This window comes from Myotis yumanensis, unplaced genomic scaffold (genome assembly GCF_028538775.1).
Source record: "Myotis yumanensis isolate MYYU_CA2020_CCGP unplaced genomic scaffold, mMyoYum1.0.hap1 SCAF_1, whole genome shotgun sequence".
NCBI classification, from domain to species: Eukaryota; Metazoa; Chordata; class Mammalia; order Chiroptera; family Vespertilionidae; genus Myotis; species Myotis yumanensis.
This window is the reverse complement of record NW_027223752.1, coordinates 97,054,203-97,072,969: the sequence shown is the minus strand read 5'-3', so window position 1 is coordinate 97,072,969 and position 18,767 is coordinate 97,054,203. Positions and strand designations below refer to the sequence as shown.

Here is an 18,767-nt window from a genome sequence, read left to right as displayed (position 1 = left end):
TGAACACACAACCCAAAATCTCTGGGACACAGCAAAAGCAGTCCTGAGAGAGAAGTTCATAGCACTACAGGCCTATCTGAAAAAACAAGAAATATTAATAATAAAACATTTTACCCTACAACTTAAAGAATTAGAAAGAGAACAAGAAAATCCCAGAATAAGTAGAAGGAAAGAAATAAAAAGGATTAGAGCAGAAATAAATGACATAGAGGCAAAAAAAAAAAAAAAAATACAAAAGATCAATGAAACTAAGAGCTGTTTCTTTGAAAACATAAACAAGAATGATGAAACCCTAGCCAGACTCATCAAGAAACAAAGAGAGAGGACCCAAATAAAATCAGAAATGCAAGCAGTGAAGTCACAACTAATACCACAGAAATACAAGGGATTGTAAGAAAATACTATGAACAACTATATGCCAACAAACTGGACAGTGTGGATGAAATGGACAAATTCCTAGAAAAATACAATCTTCCAAAACTCAATTAGGAAGAATTAGAAAATCTGAATAGGCCAATAACAACTGATAAAATTGAAGCTGTAATAAAAAAAAGTGATCAGCAAATATTTTTTGTGTACCTACTGTGTGGCAGGCATAGAATTAGACACTAGGAAAGCATCTACAAAAGCCTGGGTCTAGATGGCTTCTCAGGGGAGTTTCATTAAATGACTAACCTATACTCCTAAAACTACTCCCAAAAAATCTCAGAGTAAGGAATACTTCTAAGTTCTTTTTACAAGGCCAGCATTATCCTAATCCAAAAACCAGATAAAGACACTACAAAGACGGAGAATTACAGGCCAATATCCCTAATGAACATAGATGCAAAATCCTCAAGAAAATATTAGCAAATCCAATCCACCAATATATTTAAAAAATCATATACTATGACCAAGTAGGATTTGTTCTGGGGATGCAAAGCCAGTACAATATTTGCAAATCAATAAACATGACATATCACGGAAACAAATTGAAAGACAAAAAGCACATGATCCTATCAATAGATGCAGAAAAAGCATTTGACAAAATCCAACACCCATTTTTGATAAAAACTTTCAGCAAAGAGAGACTAGAGGGTTCATAACTCAACATAATAAAAACCATATACCACAAACCTACAGCCAGCACCATACTCAATGGGCAAAAACTAAAACCATTTCTCCTAAGAACAGGAACAAGACAGTGATGTCTACTTCCACCACTCTTATTCAACATAGTATTGGAATTCCGAGCCACAGTGATCAACCAAGAAGAAAACATAAAAGGCATCCAAATTGGAAAGGAGAAAATAAAACTCTCATTATTCGCAGATGAAATGATACTGTACAATAGAAAAAACTAAAGACTCCACCAAAAAGTGCTAGATTTAATAAATGAATTAGAAAATGTAGGAAGATACAAAAAGCTGTGGTATATTTATGCCCTGGAATACTATGCAGCAGTAAAAACACAAAGATTTCTTACCCTTTGAGATAGCATGGAGATACCTGGAGAGTATTATGCTAAGCAAAATAAGCCAGGCAGAGAAAGACAAGTATCACATGATCCCACTCATATCTGGAATCTAAAGAACAAACTAAACTGATGAACAAAGTAGATCCATAGACATAGAAGCATGGAACAGACTGTGGAATCTCACAGGGAAGGCGGGGATGGTGGGTTGGAAGAGATCAACCAAAGGATTTGTATGCATATATACATAACCATGGACACAGACAATAAGGTGGTGAAGACCGGGGTGGGGCAGGGGCTGGTTGGAGGAGGGGAGGGCTAAGGGGGTAGGAAATAGAGGACATCTATAATACTGTCAACAATAAAAAAAATTTTTTTTAAAAAGAAAAATCTCTCCCCAAGCCCCAAACCATCATACACATGCCTTAGCAAACACATACAGGGCATCTATAAAATCCTTCATAAGCAGACTCTTGACTCCTCTCTAGTTTCAATTTCATCACTGCTCCCCCTGTTCCCTAAGGCTTGACTTCTTTCCAATTCTCAGATGAGTTCCAATGATCCACAGCAGAGACCCTCAAACTTCAATGTGCATAATAATCATCTGCAATTCTAACAAGTTTGCTGCTAGATTGTGGACTATACTTTTGAGTAGCAAGGCCCTAAAAATATATTCTTTCCCCTCCTCCTAGTTATATTCTATTCATTCTTCAGGTTTCAATTTAAGTATCATTTCCTCAAACTTCCCAAAATAATTAAGAACTCTTCTTCCATTTTTCCACAGCACCCTGCACATCTGCATATTAATGGCCACATTTATAATAATTAATTCACTATCTACTGTCTCTGCTACTCTCCAAGTTCTCTGAGGGCAGAGATTGTTTCTCTTGTTTGTAGATGCTTCCCTAGTGTCTAATTCTATGCCTGCCACACAGTAGGTACACAAAAAATATTTGCTGATCACTTTAAGTGACTACTCAGATCTTTAGTTCTCAACATGGAATGATATTTATAACATAAGAAGTTTTAAAAATCACGTTACAAAACACTATGTATGTATCATTATTTCAAATAAATATGATGTATTTGCATACAGAAAATCAAATCTGGAGTTATATTTAAGAATGTAAGCAATATTATCTCTGGATGCTTTTGAGTAATTGTTTTTCTTCTTTTCATTTTCTTGCATATTTGCTAAAATATTGTATTTTTATTATTATTTTTCAACAAAGTCATAAATGATATTAAACACTGAATTCTGACATTTAAACTTTAGTTTCCCAATATTGTTGAAGTTGCTGTTGTTTTAATGTATAGAACTAAAAGTCAGTCCACATTTTTTTAAATGTGACTAGGAATTTCCCTTATAATTTGAAGTCAAGTTGAGGATTAGGTCTGCTGACTATAGGGGGTACTTGATTTGAGAAAGTCAACAAATTTTTATAGGGTAGCATTTTTGCTAACTCTCTCTTTATTAATGGTAGACCAACAACTTACACAAGCACTTTTACATAGATAAGCCAGTAAATAGAACAAAAATCCATACATAAATAGACTCAATAATGCATTGAAATTAAATATATGCAAAACTGGCATTTCTAGCTAGTAAGTAAAAGTGGATTTATTGAATAAATGATATTATGCAATTAGCTAGTCATTTGAGAAAAAAATAATACTTATTCTTCTTATCAAATTAATAATAGATTAGAGATTTAATTTTTTTAAAGAAAGCTATAAAATTAGTTGATGAAAATATGGGAGTATGCATTTAAATTTAAGCATTAAAATGCTATTTCTATGAATGGCACCAAGACTAGAATACATTAAAAAATTGCTAATTTTTAGTATATAAAAATTAAAACTTCCATATAGCATAAAACACCAAAACTATACTGAAAACCGAACATCAAAGTAAAAAGAAGACTACAATGTATGACAAATAATTAAATCTTTAATATAAAAACATCACTTATCCACAAGAAAAAGATGAATGACAACTTAACAGAATAAACTGGTAATTCTCAAAAGGAAAAAAATAGCCAAGAGACACCTAAAAATGTGTTCACCCTTACTGAAAATTAATAAAAAAAATAATAAAGATAATTTTCCTTATTGGATTAGAAAAAAATATATAGAAGATGGACAATTAGTAGTTTGACAGGGTAAGAGGAAATGAACAGTGTCATAATTGTTGGTAGGTGTAAGTTGGTAGAGTATGTATCAAAATTTTGAAAACAAAAGTTTAATAAATAACTCCACACCTAGGTATTTTCTTACATTGCTTCTTGGTTAAGTTAATGAATAATATGAAATAATTTAAATGTTCACATATAATATTGAGTAAAAAAGATCCTTCTATAAAATAGCATACATAGTTTAAACATATGCACATACAAGAGATGTTCAGAAGGCTGTGCACCAAGTGTTTCACATTAATCTAGTTGTTTAAATGCCATTAGTAATTTCCCTTATTTTAGATATCAAAATCTAAAATTCCATGCTAAGGATTCTAATTAAATATATATAAAGTTCTCTTTATAATACAGACATTTTAAAAGCAAAATCATGAACAATATAGGACATTTTTAGAATTCTCATCAAAATTGTTTTTTAGCAAAATAAACCTGCTTGAACAATACATTGCTACTTTAAATAAACTTAACTATGTACCCATGCTATACTATTAAAATATTCCTTGGTGTTTGTCACAAATAACAATAACTATATACAGAATTAGGAAAAGTATTAAAACTATACAACACAGGTATTATTATGCTTTGTAGTTAACAGTTTATTGCACAGAAAACCCAAAAAGTTAATTGAAATTAACACAAGTGAAAAGGCATTCGTTTCCTGTTTACAATTATCTTACTTGAGAACACTTATTAGTACAGAAAAAAAGTATACATTTCTCTGAATTTTCAGGCTTATCAGACAGATGTATTTTGAAAAGGTTAAGCTATGTTTAGCAAGGTAATCCTCAAGAGATGGAGGGCAGAGAATTAAATATTTGGTACTTAAATGAACTTATTTGGTACCTAGGAACAAATTGCCAGAATTAAATTATCATCATCAAATACAATATTTATTGACTTTCTTGAAAAAAGAGAGTGAGATATACTTGAAAAAAATTTAGAGTTAGAAAGAAATTCGTATTTTTAACACTTTGCATGACTAATAGAAGCTGTAATATGATCTTTTGCTTATAGATTGCTAATGGAAATGACTCAAAAGAGTAGTATCATGACTACTAGATTATGTTTATTTTCTACACTCAGTTTTAGGCTTTTAAGAGACATTCCGGAGGAACCAAGATGGCAACATAGGTAAACCTGGTACTCGCATCTTCCCACAACCACATCAAAATTACAACTAAAATACAGAACCACCATCATTCAGAACCACCTGAAAGCTGGCTGAATGGAAGTTCTACAACTAGAGAAGTAAACAAGAAAGCACATTGATACGGGTAGGAGGGGTGGAGGCACAGATTGGGCTGGTCTGACACCCATGTGTGGTGTGTTTTTAATTGGGAGGAATATCTTGCTGAGGAAGCTTCCCGCAGTCATACCCTGGGCCCCCAGCCCAGGGTTCCAGTGCCGGGAAGAGAAGTCCCTGTAACTTTGGGCTGTAAAAACCAGTGGGGATTATGGCTGAGTGACAGGGAGGCTGTTGGAGTCCCAGGCAGGTCCTCCTAAAGGGCTGGTACATGGGCTTACTCAGACTCACTCCCTCTGAGCTTCAGCAGTGGGGCAGCAGTTTGAAAGGATCCAGGGACATTCAAGGAGGAACTACATTGTCCGGCATCAAGGAAAGAACTTGAGGGCAGCCTTCTCCCAGACAAAAGTGCTGGGACCTTCTCCTGACAGAGCTGACTGGCAGGCACTATATGAATCTCCATCAACCGGACCCACATTGTTCACCATGCCCTAGTGATTCCCTGAGATCCTGTCCCACCAAATTTGCAACCCCTTCCAAGCTGTTTGCAATGTTGTTTCCATATGAATGGCCTGTTCTGGCTCAGGCTTCAGACTTTCCTAAAATCTCTCAAACATGCAGCAGCTGGACTCAGTGTGTATCCTACCTCTCGACAAGTGGCCCTAGGCCCAGCACTAGCAGCAGCTTGCCAAGGTTCACAGCTTGGCCTTTTCTGGGCACCTCTTAGCCCAACACAGGTAGCAGCCATATGCAGATCGCTCTTTAGCACTTGCTAGGTGGCCCCAAGGAGGGCATAGACAATGGCTGACTTTGCACCTCCTCGGAGGCCCCAGAGCCAGGGCACCCAGAGGACAGCTTCAGACCATGCCAGATTACATACAGTTCTACACATCCACGAGCAACACACTCAAAGGTTGGATTCAGGGAGCACCAAAGCCCCACTGAAGCAAATCTTGCTCCATAGAGGTGTCTCCTGCACAGCAGCTCTCCCACTGTATTTGCAACTGGTCCTCACACTCAATTGGCCTGGAGGTTAATAACTCTTGTGACGCCAACAGCAATCAAGGTTCAACTGCAACAAGACTATGCACACAGACCATACTAGGGCATCCCTAGAATGCCAAGCTCAGGTGACTAGGGAGGCTGAGCCACTGGGCTCTATAGGACACCTCTACACAAGGCCAATTCCAGGAGATATAGCAGCAGTTTTGAAATTTCCAAAATTCTTCGCATATGATTCTTTTAATATAGCAAATATTGACTTAATTAATTAAAACTAAAATATTTAGATGTATAAATTTATAAATAACAAATCCTAAAAATATATCTTTTTGCCTAAATAGCAAACAAACATGGGATTCAAATTGAATCTGATTATTAAACAGGGAAACTAGATAATTTTGGACCATGAAAAAAAGAAGCAAAGTGTTACAATTTTTACTAAAATCAAGTTTGAGGAAATGGGCTCAGTATATTCCATGAAAAGACTAGATAAGTTACTAATAATTTTGTGATAGTGTAATTATTATCTTATAATATATTTTTATTGTTGATAGTATTACAGCTATCTGCCATTCCCTCCACACCCCCATTCCCTCTTCCTCCCAGCCCCTATCCCTGCCCCAGGTCTTCACTACCCTATTGCCTGTGTCCATGGACTATGCATATCCTATCTTTATTAGAAGGAATATGCAAATTGACCATCATGCCATCACAAAGATGGTGGCACCCACAGAGGAGACAGGGTTTCCATAACACAAGATGGCTGCACCCACAGTAGAGGCTTAACAGGGGACCTCAGACTGTGGCCCCCGCCCAACAGGGCTTGACAGGGGACCTCAGGCCACACCCCCCGCCCAGTGGGACTTGACAGGGGACCTCAAGGTGGGTCCCCTACCCTGGTGCTGGGCCAGGGGATGTCAGGCTGCTCCCCCCAACCCAGACTGGGGGACCCCAGGCCATGCCCCCCATCCTGGCACTGGGGGACCTGAGGCTGCGCCCTTCCACCAGGTGGGGCTTGATGGGGGCCCTGAGGCTGCACCCCCCACCCAGCAGGGCTTGACAGGAAACCTGAGGCTGTGCCCCCTTCACGGCACCAGGCCATGGGACCTGAGGCTGTGCGCCCCTCCTGGTGGGGCTTGAAGGGGGAACTCAGACTGCACCCTCTTCCCAACAGGGTTTGACGGGGGACCTCAAGGTGTACCCCCTGCCTTGGCCTGGGCTGGGGGACCTCAGGCTGTGACCCCCCACCCTGGTGCAAGGCTGGGGGAGCTCAGGTTGCGCCCTCAACCTGGTGGGGCTTGACGGGGGATCTCAGGCCACGCTGCCCACCCTGTCACCGGGCTGAGGGACCTCAGGCCGTGCCCCCCACTCCGGTGCAAGGCCGGGGGACCTGAGGGTGCACTGGTGGACCTGAGGTTGCGCCCCCTGCCCAGTGTGTGCTGGGGGACCTGAGGCTGTGCCCCTCACCTGGCCCTGGGCCAGGGGACCTGAGGCTGCACCCCCTGCCCGGCAGGGCTTGACAAGGATGGGGCCAGCTGGGTCTGGATCTCACCCAGTGGATGTGGGGCCGGCTGGGTTTGGGTCTCATGCAATTTTGAGGCACCACAAGTGGGCAGGGACTTGACTCTGGGTCCCTCAGTGTGCCCCAGACTCTGACAGGAGGAAGATTTTCATATACATTTTACTAATTTTCTTTCATCTATTATAGAGAAAGGGAAAATAGCAATATTTCTTGTAATTAAATCCCTTTTAATGTGCATGAATTTCATGCACTGGGCCACTAGTAAGTATATAAGTTATTTGGTTTATCTCTTCTTATCCCCCCAATCCCACATTGAGGTATGCCAGTTTGTAATTAAAAATGATCTTTTAAAATATTATTCTATAGACCTAAAATAGCTAAAATATAATACTAAAAACATTTCTATTTAAACTTGTTAATATTTTTTTAATATTCTGAAAACAGTTTTTCAGGATTCCTAGCATATCTTTTGAAGGGACTTCAGAGCATGCATTCGAAATGGGCAGGTGATATTGCTTCTAAGGGGTAAAAATTGGTGCCTTGTGAGGGGGCTGATATAAGCTTACTCTTTTTATGTATATAACACAGCTATACCGGACCATACACAGATGTACAGTATATTTTGGGTATTAAAATGTAATAGGCCAATTAGGGGAAAGAAAGTCTAGAAAGGCTCCTTACGGGAGTGAGGAATTTAAGTAGGAGAGATATAAAACACAAAACACAGTAGTAAAAGTATAATTACTGCTAAGTAAATGTTGGCTGCTTCTCTTTTCTCCTATCTTTTGTACTCTTCACAAAAGAATACTCAGAATCAAAAGAAAATATGACACAAGGAGAAATGGAAGAAACTCCAGAGGCAATGACTTTTGTACATGATCCCTGGACCCAAGTATGCCCAATGACAGTGAAATCTAAGACCAAGTCTCATATCCGTGATTTTCTTAGTCGTACAAACCTGACAAAGTTACTTGATTTTTTATGAGCCTCAATTTTAACATACACACTCCAAAGGTGTTGTGAAGAACAAATGAGAAAATGTATATGACATTCTTTGGGAACCAAAAACCACTCAAGTTACCTTATGATAGGGGACAGTTCATGCTAGTGGCAGGAACTGAAGATACCTAGTCTGTGTAGGTACAGGAAAAAAATTGAAAAAGACAGAACTAGAACAAATATTCCAAAATTTGATACGGACCCTGAGTAGCAACAGCAATCTTAAGAAGAATGAAGTTAAAGGAATCATGCTACCTGATATCAAACTGTACTACAAGGCAGTAGAAATCAAAACAGCATGGTCCTGTCATAAAAACAGACATATAGATCAATGGAACAGACAAGAGAGCCCATAAATAAACCCCTGCCTTTATAGTCAATATTTGATGAAGCAGGCAAAAAACATACAATGGGATAAAGATAGTCTACTTAATAGATGGTGTTTGGACAATTACACAGATATGTGCAAAAAAATGACACTAGACTACCTTCTTACACCAAACACAAGAATAAACTCAAATGGATTAAAGATTTATATGCTAGACTCAAACCATAAAATTCCTAGAAGAAAACACAGGCAGGAAATCTTGCACATTTCTCATAGCAATATTTTTTCTGATGTCTCTCCTCAGGCAAGGGAAACAAAACAAAACAAAAACAGGACTACATCAAGTTAAAAAGCTTTTGCACAGCAAAGGAAACCATCCATAAAATGAAAAGACAATCCACTGAATGAGAGAACATATTCACCAATAATGCATCTGGTAGGGGGTTAATATCCAAGATTTATAAAGAACTTGTAAAACTCAACACCCAAAAAACAATCTAATTCTAAAACGGGCAAAGGAAGAATAGACACTTCTTCAAAGAGGACATACAGATGGCCAATAGACACATGAAAAGATGCTCAATGTCACTAATCATCAGAGAAATGCAAATTAAAACCACAATCAGATATCACTTCACATCTGTCAGAATGGCTATCATCATTAACCAATAAACAATTAAGTGATGGCCTAGATGCAGAAAAAAAGGAAACCCTTGTGCACTGTTGGGAATGCAGAGTGGTACAGCCACTGTGGAAAAGAGTGTGGAGTTTCTTCAAAAAAATTAAAAATGGAACTGTGTTATTACCCAGTGATTCCACTTCTGGGAATTTATCCGAAGAAACCCAAAACACTAATTTGAAAGAATATATGCACCCCTATTTTATTACAGTGTTATTTATAGTAGCCAAGATTTGGTAGCAGCCCAAGTGTCCATGAGAAGATGAGTGGGTAAAATAGCTTTGGTTCATTTACACAATGGAATACTACTCAGCCATAAAAAAGGAGGATCTCTTACCCTTTGAGACAGCATGGAGGGACCTGGAGAGCATTATGCTAAGTTAAATAAGCCAGTCAGAGAAAGACAAGTACCATATGATTTCACTCTCATATGGAATCCAATGAACAAAATGAATTACTCAGCAAAACAGAGACAGACTCATAGAGAGCAGGCTGACAGCTCTCAGAGGCAGTTGCTGGGGGAGGAGGGCAGGTGGAGGAATTGAGAAAAAAAGAAAAAGAATTCATGGATAAGGGCAACAGTGGCTGTGGGGAGGGGAGGGAGAGGGTGGCATAGAGGGGTAAATGGCGATGCAAGGAGTCTTGACTTGAGGAGATGAACACACAATACAGCATACAGATGAGATGTCGTGGAATTGTGCACCTGAAACCTGTATACTTTTGTTAACCAGTGTCATTGCGATAAATTCAATAGAAAGGGAAGGGAAAGACAAAAACTGTCCTCTCTAGTATCCAAGAACAAAATCAAGTCTTCAAATCTAAACCTCAAAAGGCAGAATTTCTGTGCCAATTTGAATCATTTAAAACAGAATTACCAGTGGAACTCTTACCGATCTGTTTGCTCTTTAGCTGTAAAGTGGTCATCGAAGAAGGAATTCCCAAATACTCCAAGTATAGTGCTGTGGCCTTCCTTGCTGGCTGTATGATACACTCGAGAAGCCAGATGCAAGTCAATGGGCAGCACCTGAGCTGGGACAGTGGTGCACAGGTCATGAAGGGTAGGAGTGGAGTGGTCTTGTGGAATTCTGCAACAAAGAAAAGAAAGTGGGCTTCTTTTTTCATTGTGTGTTCTTTTGGTATAAAATACATTTACACTGACAGATTAGTGCAGGGTCTGAAAAGGATGCCTAAATGTAGGAGATGAGATTTAAAATGATAACAGTGAATTCTAACAAATTTAACATCACAATCTCAGGCCATTGACCAGATCTCCAAAGCCATATATCCAACTGCCTGCTAAAATATCAACCTGTATGTCTTATAGTTACCCTAGAATCAACAGATTTAAAAGCAAACTTATTTTCATCCCACCCCAAACCTCTTCTCTCCTGAATTCTCTAACTCAGTTTGTGACACCATATCCAGCCATCATGCATTACTCCTTTACAGCTCTGCTCAACTGCTAATGTCCATGAAGAGGTAGAAAATATAGAACATTACCCATTAACTAGCATCAGTGGAACCCCTGGTCTAAGTTAATGTGATACCTCCCTTCCCACTAGGCTAAAACTTGCCTTTCCAAAATAGGGAAGAGGGCATGAAGAATGCTTTCTTAATCCCCACCATCACTTGCCATCCAATGGACAAATGCTTTTTGACCACCTACTGCGTGCCAGACTCCATGCTAAGAGATTTACAGTCTCTCAACAATGAGCCTGTGTGGGTGGTATTATTATCCTTACATCACAGCAGGCTTATTTGGGATAAGTCACAAAATTAGTGAGCGGCTACTAGGATCTAAACACAATGCTGCTGGCTATAAGCCATAATATTTTCCTGTTACTGCCTCTTCATGACCCCTGAGGTGGAAGTGGCCCTTATCCAGTACTACTCCATCCCCGCCTCCCTACTGAAGTCATACTCTTACATCAACCAAATGGCAACCTTGTCCTCAAATCAAATAAACTTTAGATATTTTGATCGTGTTCTCTATGAAGCTACAGCTGATATATTGATGACCTTTCTTGCAATTGCTCTTCCTCCATGAGCTTGTTAAAGCCTGCTCTGTCTCAGCTCTATGTCTGCCTATCAGATTCATCACAATTTGACTTAGTCACTGGCTTTTCCTTCTCCGTCTTCTAAACTGGGTATGGCTTCCAAGGTTGAATTTTTCTTTCTACATTGAAAGATATCAGCTTCAGTGTCTCAGCTCGTTCCTCTGTACTAAGAGCTCCCAAATCTCATTTCAGTATCACTGTCTCACTCAGATTCCTCACCTTCGATATACAAAACACTGCCTTTCCTTCGCCTGCTAGCCAATGAAAAACTGAGCCTCCCCCTGCACAGGTTGCTCAGCCTAGCTCCTTTCCCTCCTCACTTCCAACACAGTCAAGGTCCTCATCACCTCAGTCTGCACTAGCCACAGGCTAATGCCAGTCGGATCAATCACTGCACCCTCTGTCTTTTCTCCTCTCCAGTATCGCCTGCAAAATCCTATCACATTGACCTTTAAATACTCTTTCACCTAGCATGAAGGTTCTTCGTTACTTGCTGCATTCACCTAACTTCCTTTCTCTGAGTTTCAAGGCTCCTAGGATCTGGCCCCATTTCTAACCTAGTGGTTAAAAGTGCAGAGTAAGTGAAGTCAAACTGCCCCTGTTCAAATCCCATTTTAAATGATCACATGGTCATAAGCAAGACAATTAATTTCTTTTTTTATCAGTAAATTGGGAGTAACAACATTAGCACATCCTGGGTAAATTACTTTAAGAAATAAAGGAAGGAATGCATTTAAAATAGTGTCTCTCACATGGCAGACGTTTGCTATTATTATTAGTTTCCAGGACAATTCACAGGACCAGCAAGGCCTGTCCATTCCTTCAGTTATAAATAGAATGCTGCCTGTCCTTTTGTCCATATCTAAGCATCCTTCAAACAATACCTCCAAGACAAACGTCTCTGCAAACTTTAATTATTTTCCTTTTTCACATATATCTCTTTTCATACACCGTCCTGTTCTTTTGCTACCCATATTTATCTAATAGGTTAATGCAGGTCTGCCCACCAATTGCTGTACATGTCTAGGTAGCAGCATATTGTAATATAGAGGATATAGTGTTTGGAATTGGCAGGCCTGTATCAGAATCTCAGCTGTAACATTTGCAAGCTGTATCATTGATCTCACTAAATATCTTTTGAAAAATGAAAATAAAAATCCCTAACTTTTGCCCTCGCTGGTTTGGCTCAGTGGATAGAGCGTCAGCCTGAGGACTAAAAGGTCCTGGGTTCAATTCTGGTCAAAGGCACATACCTGGATTATGGGCTCGATCCCCGGTGTGTGCAGGAGGCAGCCAATCAATGATTCTCATTATTGATGTTTCTATCTCTCCCTCTCCTTTCCCTTCAATAAAAATATATTTTTAAAAAATCCCTAACTTTTGCCTTTGTGACAATTGATGACAGTGCTTGTTTTATTTGCATTGCTCTAGTCCAGTGATGGCGAACTCATTTTTTTGGTTGATTTTTCTTTGTTAAATGGCATTTAAATATATAAAATAAATATCAAAAATATAAACCTTTGTTTTACTATGGTTGCAAATATCAAAAAATTTCTATATGTGACACGGCACCAGAGTTAAGTTAGGATTTTTCAAAATGCTGACACACTGAGCTCAAAAGGTTCGCCATCACTGCTCTAGTCACTTTCACTGCACAGCACCTAACCCATTGCTAGGCATTACTGAATCACTAATATAGAATAGTTTTGTGTCACTTCTAAAACAGCACAGGCACCAAAAAGCACAGAACATGAAATGTGTACATGTTCGAGTGGAGGAGGATAAAAAGAGGTAAATCTAAAATATTTGGTAATGCCTCAGACAAAGAGACCTAACTGGAAGAGTGAAAATGGGTGTCCAGGAAATAGGGATCCTAAGAACTGAAGAAAAAAAAATAAGGGACAAAAGGTGAGCTCTGATGTCAAGCTCATCTACATTATCATTCTGTCTGGGACAGGTCCCGGCTAGTGGAATGTACTAGAGATTACATTACTTTATTTTTTTTTCTTAAAAAAGCAACACAACCAATCTGAATTCCTATGTTCCCATCATACTCTAATTACATAGGTCTGTAAGTGAATATCCCTTGGTTATCGAGCTAAATAATGCTATATTTTCAAAAGAGGGCTCAATTCCCAAGAAGACAATTTAATTTGGGGTCTACTCACAGGTGAGTCAGGTAAAAAAAAATGTTTAAGAAAATAGAAGCAAGGAATAAAAGATTTTCAGAAATATATTTTCCAAAATTCTTTTATTATATAATTTTTAATATCAGATTTTTATTCCTCTGCATCTCATTCTTATTTTTCTAATGGAGATTTCTAATTTCCATTTTAATGAATTAACTCAGCACTATACATATCAAAAAGATCTACAAATATTTTTGGCATGCTCAAGAAAGGCTGTGTGTTTTTATAGCATACTCTCCTTAAACAGGACGATTTGTCATTCTTTGAAACACTAAGACATAAAAAAAGAAAAGGCTCTGACTCTGTGTGTGGCCATGCTACTTTGCCTAATGCACTAAATGCAAGGTTTTTTAGGGGGGGAAATCAAGAAGTTTCTGCTTCATTGATAATCTGACAGTAACTATTTATTGAAGGTAAAATACCTGTTGTCCTCTGTCACTATTTGTTTTAATACATAATCTTGCTAACTAAATGAGCTTAAAGCAATGCAGATAAGCAATGGCATGTACAGGGTCACTTAAATGCCAATTTGACTCTTTCATAAACTTTGGAATTCTTTTCCCATGAGTCCATTTCCAGCTACTAAATAGTGAGTAATATCCATTTACAGAGTTTAGGCTGGCCATAAAACGGTTGTCTTCCATGACCAGCACACCTTTCAGTACCCTAAGCAACAACAAAAGCTAATAATTAAAGCTTCTTTAAGCCCCCATAAATAGTTAAATGAAGAAGAGTCTAGAATAAACCAACCCATAAAAATCCAGTGGTGAAATAAGGAGAAAATCTTTTCAACAAGGTGAATGGCAAAAGATAAAACCATAAATCTAAATTGTACACTATAATTGAAAATTGTAGCTACATCCTGGTATAAAAAGAAGTTCCATTTAAAGTGTAGTGGCAGGAGGGCAGGGAGGGGGGATGAATTAAAAAGTCATCTAAATAACCAGTTCTATTGGCCAATGGTAACTCAGAGTTGGTTGTCTTTTATTTTATAAAAATAAAATTAACCAACATAATAAGCAATTCATCTAAATTAGACATTACAATGATTGAAAGAAATAAAATCTAATATGTTAACATTTAATTTTCTTTAGTCTCACAAACATCTATTTTTATTCTAGCATTGTTATGTCATTAAACCAAGTGCCTTGATCAAAAATAGAAAGAGAGGTGTGGAGTACAGCATACATGTCCTAACTGCCACCAACTGTTCTGTGAGAAGGTTTAACTTAAATCTCATATATAAACTTCTAAAACATTCAATTTCCTTTAAAAATCCATTTCCAGGTATCAATGCTACTAAGTAACTCTCTTCAGAAAGTAAAATTTATAAACTGAAGTTACTTTGTTTTTAATAGTTTTTGATCCTGCTGGGATTTTCCACACTTTCTTGGTCGTGGAATTCTTGGTTGAGTTTTTTGTGTTCGTTTAGCTTCTTTTCCTCTGATTTGCAATAATTCTGATGCTATCACCTTTGAAAAATATAAAAGTGTGCTGTTAAAAAAAGTCGCCACATGAAATTAGATCTTTCGCTCATATTTAATGGTCCATCTCATATTTAAACTCCTAATTTGTATGTATATTTTATTTAAAAATATAAATTCTAAAAGTGAGTTGATATATTCCTCTAAATCTCTTTCTAAAATTTTACTAACCTCCTAGCAATAAAAATATTAGTACCATATTTATTTATAATATTTTTTTGCCTTAAAACTAGTAAAGAAGTAATACAAGATTTTTTCCCCTCCATAAATCTACTCTTCTTGATTGTTATTTTTTAATGGGACTTACCCTTAGTCTCTCTCTCTTTTTTTTTTTCTTACCCTTAGCCTCTTAAAGTTTGGCATGACTGGTGGTTGCAAGTACAAGCCAAAATGAACTTTAATGCTTTCTTATACCTATTTTAAGCAATGTTTATTAATTTTTACTTCCTTACAGTTGTACTCTCTTCTACTGCCTGGAAAAAAATCAAATGCATGTCTGTCTCTGAAATAATTGCCTTTTAATCATAATAGGTATTAGGAGCACTGTTTTCCTAGATTTCCTAGAAAACTTGCAGAATTCATGGTAATAGTTGATCTAAAAATATTTTTCTCCATGGGTTACTCTGACTTTTTTTGAGACTAGATTTGAGAAAGAAAGCAGGCTGGCTTTCCTTGGAGAAAGCAGAGATATGATTGAATAGATAGAAGGAGGCCAGAAAAGAGGGGTTATAAATTAGGTAGCCGGTTTGGGTTCAGTGCAATAGTAAGGAGGGAGATATTGCAATTTCTTGAGTAAGAAAGTGATGACAAATAAGGAAAGCTCAGAGTACAGATCATTCCATCTCGCCACCCAGTTAATGTTTAAATTTCCTCTAGTTTCTCCACCAAATGGTTATTCATTCTGGCTTGAACCTGATCAGGAGCAGAGGATTTGGAAGTCTTTGAAACTCCTCTGGTTGTTAAAATTTTTGTTTATTTATTATAGAGCCTAACAACTTTCATCCACTAGTCTCAATTCAAACCTCACAATCTGGCTCTCTTCCATTTGACAGTCAAATATTTGAATACAGTTGACTCCCCTAGACCTGCACCTCCCCTCCCACGCTACCCCAGTAAACACCCCCGAGGCCCTTCAGCTCTACCTTACATGACATGGTTTGGAAGTACTGTGCTTTAACATTTTGAATGTTTTCTTCCAGTCTCCAATTTGTCAGTATTTCTCCTGGGATTGAATACCGATATCTGAACACAGTATGTAAGGTGTGATGTGATCAGTTCAACAACAAAAAAGATGATCCTCTTTTATGGTATTTGTCAATCAATGCAAACTATGATTGCATTTGCTTTCCTATCACTAAATTATAGTCTAAAATCCTGAAGTCTTTTTCACATTTACTCTAAATCACATCATCCCATGCCTATGCATTTAGTTTGTGGCCCCAAGGACAGAACCATTATGTACATTTATCCCGATTAAATTTCAGCCAGGACCGGTTTGGCTCAGTGGATAGAGCGTCAGCCTGCAGACTCAAGGGTCCCGGGTTCGATTCCAGTCAAGGGCATGTACCTTGGTTGTGGGCACATCCCCAGTGGGGGGCGTGCAGGAGGCAGCTGATTGATGTTTCTCTCTTATCGATGTTTCTGGCTCTCTATCCCTCTCCCTTCCTCTTTGTAAAAAATCAATAAAATATATATTTTTAAAAAATTTCACCTGAGATCTGACTAACCAAATCCTACCAGTCACATTTTGAATGTTACCTACAAATCCAATCAGTAAATCTTACATTTTCTCATCAAAATTATTAGGATATACAATGGCTTGGACACAGCCATATAGCAGTCCACAGGGACTTTCATATCGAATTCTGCATCCTTTGCATAACTAATTACAAATCCATCTAGCAGTTCTCCTGATTGCAGTCTTGTTTACAATCTGTCATTGGGAGACTTTCATAATTGGATGGCTGAAGTCCAAAGGATTATAACAACAACTAATGTGTATTGAGTTTTCTTGTATACCAGGCTCTTTACCATAATACTCTTGTCTTGAACTTCAAATCTAACACTTTACTGATGTTCAGTCTAGTATTCTAGGAAAAGAAATAAGGTTGATTTTCCATGGTGTGTCCCGCAGGGAAACTCTGCTGGTCCCAAGTGGTTGTTGCTTCCTCTTAAAAGGGGTAAAACACAATCCTTTTGTGTGTTTTTTTCCTCAGATGTGCAACTGTATTTGTCATTGGCTTGATAATTACATTTCCAATCTCTTGTAAGCCTATAGGCTCTGACTGTGTTTACCTGCCTGTTCCCATTCAGTGTTTTTTGCTTTGTTTGGTTTGGTTTGGTTTTTCTTTTAGAGAGAAAAGAAGGGAGAGAGAGGAACACCGATGTGAGAGAGAAATACCAGTTGGTTGCCACCAGTACATACCCCAACCGGGAATCAACCTACAACCTAGGTATGTGCCCTGACTGGGAATCAAACCCACAATCTTTTGGTGTATGGGACAATGCTCAACCAACTCAGCCACCAGGCTGGGCTTTTTCCCAATCTTGTAATGATTCATTAAATCATTCCAGAATTTTGTCTAAGATAAATCATACATCACAGAAGCCATAACCATTACCCTTAGAAAAATAAAACTCAGATTTGCCATTGTCAGTCTCCAGGCATCTAGCACCTCCCTCTCCCACTGTAGCAGCTCCTCAAAGCTGCTGCTGACAGAGGCCCAGCAGGCTTAAACCTATCTGCCTAAACCAACAGGCTCAACATCTAAGCTAACTCTTAAAATCTTTTACCAATCTTGGGCTTCAAGTTTCTTTTATCAATTCTTTTTCTCTTCTTTTTAAACTAAAGATCATTCTCCTCGTCAGATTTAAGAGAAGTAAAGTGCAAGTTTATCAGCTTCCTTTTCTCTGTCATATTTTCTATTTATTTAAAACCTCACCCTTTTTCCAAAAATAAATTAAGGCAGCTCTGTCATATGTTGTCATCACATTATTCATCGAAATATTTCTCTCTTTGCTCCAAAACTAACATGAAAAAAAGATACTTTTTTATTTTTAGCATTATTCACAGGCCTCAACCCATTCTGGATCTTAGCCTTCTTGATATAATTGTTATAGCAACATGCCACTTTTATGTCTATCTATGGATATGTATTTCTTCTTTCATCTTGTGTGCATTTTTAAAACTGAATGCAATAGATCATTCATAATTGTTTTATGAGAATTTGGGAGGTCTTGGGGCATCCCACATCTCTTTTTTAAAAAATAAAACATTTTGTATTGATTTTTTAAAAAAGAGATAGGGGGAAAAAGAGGAAAACATTGGCCCACTGTTCCTCCTATATATGCATTCATTGGTTGTTTCTTGTACGTGCCCTGACCGGGGATTGAACCCGCAAACTTGGAGTATTGGCACAATGCTCTAATCAACAGAGCTATCCAGCCAGGGCCACATCCCACATCACTGAAATTCCCTTCTATTTAGAATCTCTCTCTCTCTCTCTCTCTCTCTCTCTCTATATATATATATATATATATATATATATTAATTATATATAATCATTTATATATATTAATATATAATATATATAATATATATATAATTATATATGTT

At 37.8% G+C, this 18,767-nt stretch overlaps 1 protein-coding gene across 1 annotated transcript in view; it reads right to left on the bottom strand.

The window, feature by feature from the left end:
• LOC139009894 (uncharacterized) overlaps positions 1 to 18,767 on the bottom strand; it is a 231,950-nt gene that overhangs the window by 77,636 nt on the left and 135,547 nt on the right. The window contains exons 5-6 of the mRNA XM_070414044.1: positions 15,012 to 15,139; positions 10,312 to 10,506 (exon numbers count right to left, since the gene is read on the bottom strand). Of these exons, the coding sequence (XP_070270145.1) occupies positions 10,312 to 10,506; positions 15,012 to 15,139 (323 nt within the window). The remainder of the gene's footprint in view (positions 1 to 10,311; positions 10,507 to 15,011; positions 15,140 to 18,767) is intronic.